This window comes from Liolophura sinensis, chromosome 11 (genome assembly GCF_032854445.1).
Source record: "Liolophura sinensis isolate JHLJ2023 chromosome 11, CUHK_Ljap_v2, whole genome shotgun sequence".
Lineage (NCBI taxonomy): Eukaryota > Metazoa > Mollusca > Polyplacophora > Chitonida > Chitonidae > Liolophura > Liolophura sinensis.
Window position 1 is genome coordinate 12938638 of NC_088305.1, and position 9750 is coordinate 12948387.

The 9750-nt window shown below is 39.1% G+C and overlaps 1 protein-coding gene across 1 annotated transcript; it reads left to right on the forward strand.

Annotated features, from left to right (window-relative positions):
• Positions 1 to 1692: 1692 nt before the first annotated feature.
• LOC135477567 (uncharacterized) lies at positions 1693 to 9750 on the forward strand. Its single transcript, XM_064757711.1, has 2 exons — positions 1693 to 1755; positions 6336 to 9750. Exon 2 carries the CDS (start codon positions 6341 to 6343, stop codon positions 9302 to 9304), a length of 2964 nt encoding a protein of 987 aa, XP_064613781.1. The 5' UTR covers positions 1693 to 1755; positions 6336 to 6340; the 3' UTR covers positions 9305 to 9750.

Consider the following 9750-nt stretch of genomic DNA (forward strand, 5'->3'; position numbering starts at 1 on the left):
TGCATCGCGACAACAATTATTCAAACACTGAGGTATAAAAAAATAAATTCTGAATCTAGTTCATTAATGGATTATAAATTTAGAAGCCAGATACAGACAACAAAAATTATAATTTGCTATGTCTTGAACTACCATTTTTGTGGCCAGTAAACACTTACATGTAATTGTAGTTTCATTTCAACTTAATTATTAATTTGTAATTGTTCCCTTCAACAGCTATATCTATTATTTATTTATTTCATTGATGTTCAACGCCATACTCAAGATTTTCCCCTCATACCACCATGGCGGTCAATTTTATGGGTGGTGTCCTTAATTATCTGGCAAACTTCCTGATTATAGCTACATATGTAAATGCATCTCACTAATGACACTGAAATTAATATCTTACTAATTCATCAACCACTGCCTTTTATTTCGAACATTGATAAAATATTCAAATATTCAAATGTGAAAATATATATTTATTTTTAAAATCTATTTTCTGAGATGAAATATTTTGTCCAGGCACACTTCGGTGAACGGTTTCCTTGTTTATTTATTACTTGTATGTACGCATAAAAATAGTCTCAAAACCGGCTATGTACAGCTTCAGGGCTTCACTTTCCGTAAATCAAATTTTATTCTTTCATAAGATTGTTTCTACATTCCACAAAAGATGAAATTAGCGTAAACCCGTCTACTATTTGCCTTTCCAGACAACTACGCGTACAGTATGATTGCCGTATAATATATGTATGAATGATTTATTAGAGTATTTACAGTTTGACCGCCATATGAACTAAATGTCTCTGTCAGGAGTATGCCTTGCGTTATTGTCCGCTTTCGCATCTCACGAAATATTCTGATGCTGGCAGGAGTGTGAGAGGATTAAAAAAAACACCAGTGTCAGGAGTTTAAGATAAAATCTTCCTGTGGCAGGAGAATGGGTAAATGCGTAACATTAATCAGATGCAAACCAAAACGCCCGTGTCAGCTTGTTCTTTGCAACGTTTGCGACCGACAACTTGTAAACAATTTTAACTCATAACCATTTTCTTTCCATTTACTGTGGAGCTTAATTCAACGTTTCTATCGCCTTCGTCGGAGAAGGAACAAAATTGAAACTCTGCAAGGAGTTTACAAAAATGTCTGTCACTGTCAGGAGATTTTATTCATGATAAATGCCCTAAAACGCGTAAAAATATTTTGACATTTTTTCGAAGTGTATGTAACTTTTTTAATTACGATTTTGAAATAAACATGTACTGTAAAAAAAGACATACTTGAACATGAGTTTGAGGTAAGCTTTATTCCGCAAAACGACATGTGTTTATGATTACATGAAGTAAATATTTAAGTCAACTCCGCAGTGCGTCCTTTAAAAAAGGAGACTATGACAGGAGATCGCACAATAAAAGACTTAAAAAATACCAGAACTTAGTTTCTGATTTCCGTGTCCTTTTGACTTGTTATAATACCACTAAGTTTAAATAATTCTTATTAAGTTTAAAATCAAAAATTACACCGAACCAGCCTATTTAGAAAGGAAACATTTTGTGACTAGTCGTCTTTTCTGTAGAACATATTTTTATGGTAATGTTGTGCCAGGGCATCAAATTCTAACACCGTCAGGAGTACGCCATCCCACGTGACTTTGTGTTGGTAAAAGCTCATGCAGCGCTGAAAAGCATGCAAACTGCTGTTAAGCGTTGAGAGGGAAGGAGGGGTAACTTTGACGGCCGAACAAAAGAATACGATCCATCCTAGCAGCTGGTAAGTCACTTGAGAGAGGTTGGAACAAAGAAATATGAAGATCCAAACTTGTCTCTAAATTTGTGAAAAGGAAATTGTTTATTCTATTTTAGCCGGTAATATTGGTCCGGTTGCTGTACTTGTGAATCGATGAACGGAATCATACGCCTTTGTGGGTTATGTTACCAATACCGGCACAAGCTTGTTTTTTTCCCAGAAATGCTCGGTCTTCTCGAAAATACCACGCGTTCCCCTGTTTGTCACGATGAGAGTTAAAAGTCACCACAAAAAAAAAAAAAAAAAATCGGGATTGTTCTGGCTAGATTTATATTTGAATTTAGAAAACTAATACTGGGTAGTTATACGTGCAGTGTGGAATAGTGAGTTAAATTAACCTTCCAACATCTGTCGCCACAACTTCCTTGAATATCACGATTTTAAAATTTAACCTTCCGACATCTGTCGCCACAACTTCCTTGAATATCACGATTTTAAAATAGCTCCATGTTGGATAAAATTTATTTATAATTATTTTTTTTTTTTTTACAGCTTTGACAAGTTGATACAGGTAGTAGTTTTAACAGATCTTACAATGCAGGTTCATGCAAGAAAGGAATACTTCATGCATGTTTCATTACATTAAACAGCTAGGACCATTTTCTTTGATGTTACCTCAGTTACACATTGAAAATCTCTGGATTAAGCTTATGTGAGATTAAGCTGCGGATGGTCATGTGTTTCCCTTGTGCACTGCCTGGTTTCCTCCCACCACAATGCTGGCCGCCATCGTATGAAGTGAAATATTGTTCAGTATGGCGTGAAACACCTTGAGTAAATCAATAAATCTGGATGAAGCTTTGTGATATTCAGTGGGCTTGGAGCATATTTTGTAGACAATTTATTTGCATATGAAGAGTGGAATTAAATATGATGACTTCAGATTAAAATAAACCATGTTCTAGTGAAATCATACATTAATGAAGTAACAACTGCTAGATAACATATCTCATAAATTACTGTAATCCTGAAAGGGGAATAATGCCCTTCCTCCAGTGCAGTATACATATATAAAATAAAAATATAAAATATTTGGCACTGATATACGCTGGTGCACAATTTTGAAGGTTTTTAATCCTCCATTCAACGTCCCCTTTTCGAAGAACAGTGATGCTTTTACCTAATGAAGGGTTGGCTGAAGTGTTATGTGTTGCGTGCAGTAATTATGGAAAAATTCAGTTAAGTCTCTTTGTCTGAAGCCTGCATAATTGAGTTTGTTATACATGAGGGTTGAAGCCTAGCCTTTGGTGTTAATGTTATGACAGTGTGCTGTAGCGAAGAGAGGAGTGTGTAGGGTTTGGTCTTGATGTGAATGCATGACGTATACAATATATCAATTGTGTACAAAATGATGTCTAGTTATATACTGTAATAGTAAAGTATTAAATATCATGTTGTGTAGCCCGGTGCCTTGGATAGGCTAGGCCATGACATGACACATAAATCACCAATCCTGCATTTTCACTTTCTACATAAAGTTGCATTTCTGTGATCAAATGACAGAGCAATTGTGTATGTATGTTTTGGAAAAATATAACAGGATTTCCTGTTTATATGTTAAAGTTCGAGAGGATATCAAAAGCCAAGCTGCGTTCTTTTTGTCTTTTGAAAATATTTGATACAAAGCAATAGTCACTTCTGCAGATGTGCATGTCCAGGTAATTAGAATTAGGACAGCATTAGTGGAACATTTCATGCTTAATGGTTTTTGTTTTTGTGTGTGTGTTTTCTTTTTGTAAAGACAAAAATATGGCTAGCCATATGTCGTCTACAGAGCTTATCTTCACTGATACACATTTAGCGGTCAGGTATGACCAGATGACCCACACTTGTCAACATCTATTTAACAATATTCATTATACATGCAAGTAATAAATGGGTGAGTGAGTACTTGAAGTTTAGCGTCGTGTTTAACAATTTTTCAGTCATGTAAGTAACGTACATGGTTAATTTTATGTTTAATACCAGTGATACAGTTATGTCCAGTCATGTCAGTGTTAATTTTTTAATCAGTATCATAAATCCATTTTTTGTTATGGTTACCTGTCAGAAAATTTGTTCATCTTGCTCAAACATGTTCAGTCCATGGTCGGATTAGATCTGTATCACCAAGTTTGAATACCAGAAGCCTGCATTGTGAACTCTAGTGACAGCTGTCATTTCCCAAATATTCGTAAGATGTAATTTCAGGCACACTGCAACTGAAATAAGACTTTGCTTATGCTGGTCAAGCTTACAGTTTGAAATGCTCTGTTATCCATCTGCTGCCAAGCTGTGCATATTGGTAGTTTGCACCCCCCTTTTTCAACCGCCTAATTCCATGTCCCAAGCTATAACAGAGGCCCTTGGCTATGAATGCCCTGGGGTGTGGAAATCGACTTGTTACACAGTGACAATATTTCAGCACATGAATGTAGACGTAAGTAGCAGGGACAAGAGTGAGTGAGTGATTGGGATTTAACGTCGTGCTCAGCAGGGACAAGAAGTAGCAGCTGCTCTCACCATGTAGTACCTCTTTGTGTTTGTGCAACATAGCTGTGTACAGCTGCAAGTATGCATTAACCTCATTTTCATACTCTGGAAAATTCCAGTGGCGTAATGTTGAAAGTGGAATTTCTCTAAAATTCCAGCAAAATGCCTGTAAATGGACTAGCCTATTTGTTATGAAAAGCCAGCTGTATATTTGAGTTTGTGATGTGGCTGCACAGTTAAACGTCATAAGAACTAAGGGAGATATGGTCAAGTATGTATGTATGAGATGAGGTAAATGCATCTGAATGAGGATTGTGTTCATGGTGAGCAAAGAATGTCACACCGGCATCAGCTGATAACGTAAATACCTTAATAACCAACCATCTTAATTAACGGTCTGCACATAATTAAAATCCAGTCTGTTAGGAGAACCGCAAAGCTTTGTAAGTGACGTACGCTTATGGTCATTAGCCAATCAGGCAGGAGCTCTAACCTATTCCAATCAGGTGTTCCTGTAGAGTCTTGTTTGTAAACCTTTCTCCCTGATAAGTGCTGAAGAATCCCAAATCAGATTGATTTGATTAAGTATTCTGTTTTTTCCTGAAAACTCACTTAAAAGATGTATGTAAATGAGACATTACTTCTGGTGTTGAAGTGCACGTTTCCATTATTATAATCATATCGTCCTCACTACATTTCAAGCTAACCTGAAAACACCTGTCCAAGATGAAAAGAAATCTCAGAATGTGGCATATTAATGGACTTAATCATGGACGAAGTTCAGGTCAAACTGGTTAGAGACATCAGTCATTATCTTACATAAAATAGAATTTTTACCCATCCTCTTCTGATACCACGTAGCATTTGATGTCTAAATATAGACTAATGTTATGTAATTACTGACAGCAACGTGATCGTGTTTTCAGCCATTTTGTATAATGGGCGCTTTTATTTCCTTAAACTTAGACAGATTCAGCTGTTTTACAAATAACTGAATGCTATGTTCTTGTTAGTTAGAAAAACAACATATTTCGTGTTAAATATAAACTTAACAAAATTAGCTTTTTGTGCTCACATTACATGCAGATCTACTGATATCTTGTAATATAGAAATTATATTTCTATATATATCATTTACCGCCTGAAACTTGGCCATTGGGAAGACACCTATTATAGTTAAGGGATCTTTCCCTAGTTTTTCCAGTTCATTACAGCCAGCCGATGTGTACAACCATTTTCGGGTAAACACCTCATGGCTTGAACCATTTAAAACATGATTTCGAAACTTATTGTCACACTTTAACAAATTTATCATGGTGGCTTCCTGTCCGGCCATATGTGGGAAGGTCTGCCAGCAACCTGTAGATTATTATGGGTTCCCCCTGTCCTCTGCTCGCTTCCTCCACCATACTACTGGCTGCCGTCGTCTTAAGTGAAATTTTTTTGAGTGTGGTGTAAAACACCAATCACATAAATAAATAAATAAATAAATGAACAAATTTATGTAGAAAAACTACATATATTTGATTTCACAAACCTGCAGCCGCTTTTAGAAGGTGGTATGGTATGTGTAATATTATGACAACATAGTATTTTGAGTAATTCTAGACCGGTGACGTCTAATAAATTGCAATTAACATCAGATAAACTGCATTCTTTTTACCTAAATTCTACTTAAGCCATGGTGCAAGGGGGCGGGTAATTTGCTTCTATTTATGCATTTACATGAACAGTTAGAATAATACCCTGAGGTATATTGACAAGAGGCCATATTTCACGGTCAAGAAATGACCACTTGTCAGCTATCACACTGGTCACTGTTCTTTTTTTTTCTCTCTGTGCTGTAGGCCTTAATTATAACAAGGGCTATCTGTATAAAGTCAAATTATAACCTAGAGGGGCTTGTAAATGGTAACTATGCAGCTATTCGAAAATGTTCTGGATTTGCATCCAAATATGTACAGAAACCCAAACAAACGTTTCCATGGTAATTTTTGTTTATGAAACTTTGTTCAGTTACTGTATGTGTGCTTTTGCCTCGTGCTGTATCAGTCGTTCTCTTATCATTGCAGAGAAAATGGCGGATCAGGCTGATCTCCACCACTCCTTGAAGAGTGGAACAAAGCGGGAACACGAGATGGCAGAGAAATCCCCTTTCATACAGAAGATAATCCATGGGAGGATGAGCAAAGAGTTGTACAGGATCTTCCTGGCAGACCTCTACTACATTTATCAGGCTCTGGAGGAAGAAGGGGAGAAGAATAAAGACCATCCCGTCTTTGGACCCATGTACTTCCCTGTCGAGCTGAACAGATGCCAATCCATAGAGAAGGACCTAGCGTACTACTACGGCAGTGACTGGAAAACCCAGATCGAGTGTACTCCTGCCGCAAAGGCCTATGTGGAGCACATTCACACCCTGGGTGAGGAGAACCCTTCTCTGCTTGTTCCCCACTCCTATGCCCGTTATTTGGGGGATTTGTCTGGTGGACAGATTCTCAAGTACAAGCTACAGAAATGTCTTCAGCTTCCCACAGCTGATGAAGGCCTGTGGTTCTATGAATTTGACGACGTGTATGACGTCAAGAAGTTCAAGTCATTCTATTCATCCAGGATGAACTCTCTTGAAATGCCAGCAGAAACCCGAACCCTAGTGGAGGCAGAGGCCAAAAAAGCCTTCAAGTACAACATCGACCTGTTCGCTGAACTTCACCAGATTGCGCTGTCTATGCCAAATGGTTACATTGAAACAGAAAAAGAGAAGGAAGCTAAAGCCAAAGTCACGAATGCGAAGACAGAAGAAAATGGGAAGGTGGCCGAAGAGAAGGATCTTCATCACACCCTGAAATCGGGAACAATGAAGGAGCATCAAAGTGCCGAAAACATGCCTTTTATTAAGCATATCATTCATGGACGCATCACCAGAGAGATCTATCGTCTTTTTCTGGCCGATCTCTACTTTATCTATGAGGCACTTGAGAAAGAGGCAGAAAAAAACAAAGATCATCCTGTGTTTGGGCCAATGTATTTCCCTGTGGAAGTGAGCAGAGTTCCAGCTCTGGAAAAAGACTTAATATTTTTCTTCGGGCACAACTGGAGAGGTCAGATTCACTGCAACAAAGCTGCTTCTGCTTATGTGAAACGCATCCACGAGCTTGGTGAAAGTGATCCCGCATTGCTTGTCTCTCATGCTTATGCCCGCTATCTCGGAGACTTGTCTGGCGGGCAAATACTCAAATACAAACTGCAAAAGTCCATGAACTTGGATAAGACCGAGGAAGGAGTTCGATTCTACGAGTTTGATGAAATCGATGACGTGAAGAAGTTCAAAACTTTCTACACATCAAGGATGAACTCCCTCGACGTTGACGCGCCAACTCGCACCAGGATTGAAGAGGAAGCAAGAATGGCGTTCAAGTATAACATAGACGTCTTTGCAGAGTTGGACCAGATTGCTTCCGAAATGCCCAATGGATACAATCTGAATGCCAAGGGTAAGTCTTCTCCCCAGGAGAACCCACCAAAATCTGCTGAGGAACCAGACCTTCATAAATCCTTGAAATCTGGAACGATGAAAGAGCATCAGAGCGCAGAAAACATGCCCTTTATCAAGCACATCATCCACGGAACTATCACACGCAAAATCTACCGAATTTTTCTGGCCGACTTGTACTATGTGTACACAGCCCTGGAAGAAGAGGCCACTCGAAACAAAAACCACTCGGTCTTTGGCCCAATGTACTTTCCTGTTGAGCTCAGTCGCAAAGCCACAATAGAAAAAGACCTAGAATTTTACTACGGGAAAGAGTGGCAGTCAGAGATCAAATGCACTAAGGCAGCTCAAGTATACGTGGACAGAATTCGAGAGCTTGGTCAAAACGACCCTGCACTTCTGGTCTCTCATGCGTACGCGCGCTATCTTGGAGACATATCGGGTGGACAGATCTTGAAGTACAAACTACAGAAATGTCTCAACTTGTCCAAAGAAGGCGAGGGTGTCCACTTCTATGAGTTCAGTGAGATTTCAGACATCAAGAAGTTCAAAGGTTTCTACACTGGAAGGATGAACTCTTTAGAAGTGGAAGCTGAGGAGAGAAAGAGAATCGAAGAGGAAGCTCGGATGGCTTTCCAGTATAACATCAGATTGTTCGCAGAATTAGACGACATTGCCAAAAACATGACGGATGCTTACGCAACTCGAACCAAAGACAAATCTCCCTTGGAAGAGCAACCGGATCTTCATCAGTCACTGAAATCTGGCACGATGAAAGAACATCAAAGCGCGGAAAACATGCCGTTTATCAAACAGATCATCCACGGTCGTATCACGCGAGAGAGTTACCGCGTGTTCTTGGCGGATCTCTACTTCGTGTATAGAGCACTTGAGGAAGAAGGCGAGCGAAACAAAGCCCATCCAGTCTTCGGTCCAATGTACTTCCCTGTAGAACTCACACGGCTTCCATCCATAGAAAAGGACTTGGAATTCTATTATGGTGAACACTGGAAGAAAGCTATTACATGTACCTCTGCAGCTCAACAGTACGCCAGAAGAATCCGCGAGTTGGGTCAGAATGACCCGGCTCTATTGGTGAGTCACGCTTACGCCAGATACCTAGGAGACATATCGGGGGGTCAAATTCTAAAATACAAGATCCAGAAATCTCTCCAGCTCTCGGACGGTGAAGGTGGCGTGGCGTTCTACGACTTTGACGAGATTGACGACATCAAAAAGTTTAAGAGCTTCTATACCGGTCGGATGAACAATTTAGACATCGACCCAGATACCCGAAGCCGCATACAACAAGAGGCCAAGGAAGCTTTCCAATACAACATCCGTCTTTTTGCAGAGTTAGATGAAATCTGTAACTCAATGCCAAACGGGTACCATCCAGCCAAGACGAGTGAAATCCTAGAAATGTCCACTGGATCATTGTCTGTGGTCACCCAACCAATCTTGGGAATCAAAGGCTTCACATTGGAGCGTCTTTGGCAGTGGATGATGTTCTTGCTGCTGGCAGCGATTGTGATAGACTTTGTGTGATGTGCAACAATATAAACTTTGCTCACAGTGACAGCGATATTTATAAACAATGAAAAGTCAAAATTTAAGTATTCCGTAAATAAATTAATGTTAAAGAAAGCAACGGCTAAGGGTCATGACTTTGGAGCCGGAAACATCAGTATGAAGCGAATATCTGCACATTAATTTGTACTGCTTAGTGCAAGTGTTAAAATTTTTTTCAGGCGTGATTGTCAATGGTCTGTGATGTGACTTTTCATTCGTTTAAAGTTTTAGAATGCAGTTTGATTAGCTTTGTCCACGCACAAGTTTTCTCCCTGAAATTTTGATTTCACTTTTGTGCATGCATACGTCTAAATTATTTTGTCTAGCCCAGGTATGTCCTATTGCTAGTGCTAATCATGTCCAGTGTCAAATCCATGGGAGAAAGTATCTGTACAGGCACGCTATTTGAGCTTGACTAGTCT

Bases quoted from the DNA above. Each gene is read 5' to 3' on its own strand.
- LOC135477567 (XM_064757711.1), top strand. From the start codon at position 6,341: ATGGCGGATCAGGCTGATCTCCACCACTCCTTGAAGAGTGGAACAAAG.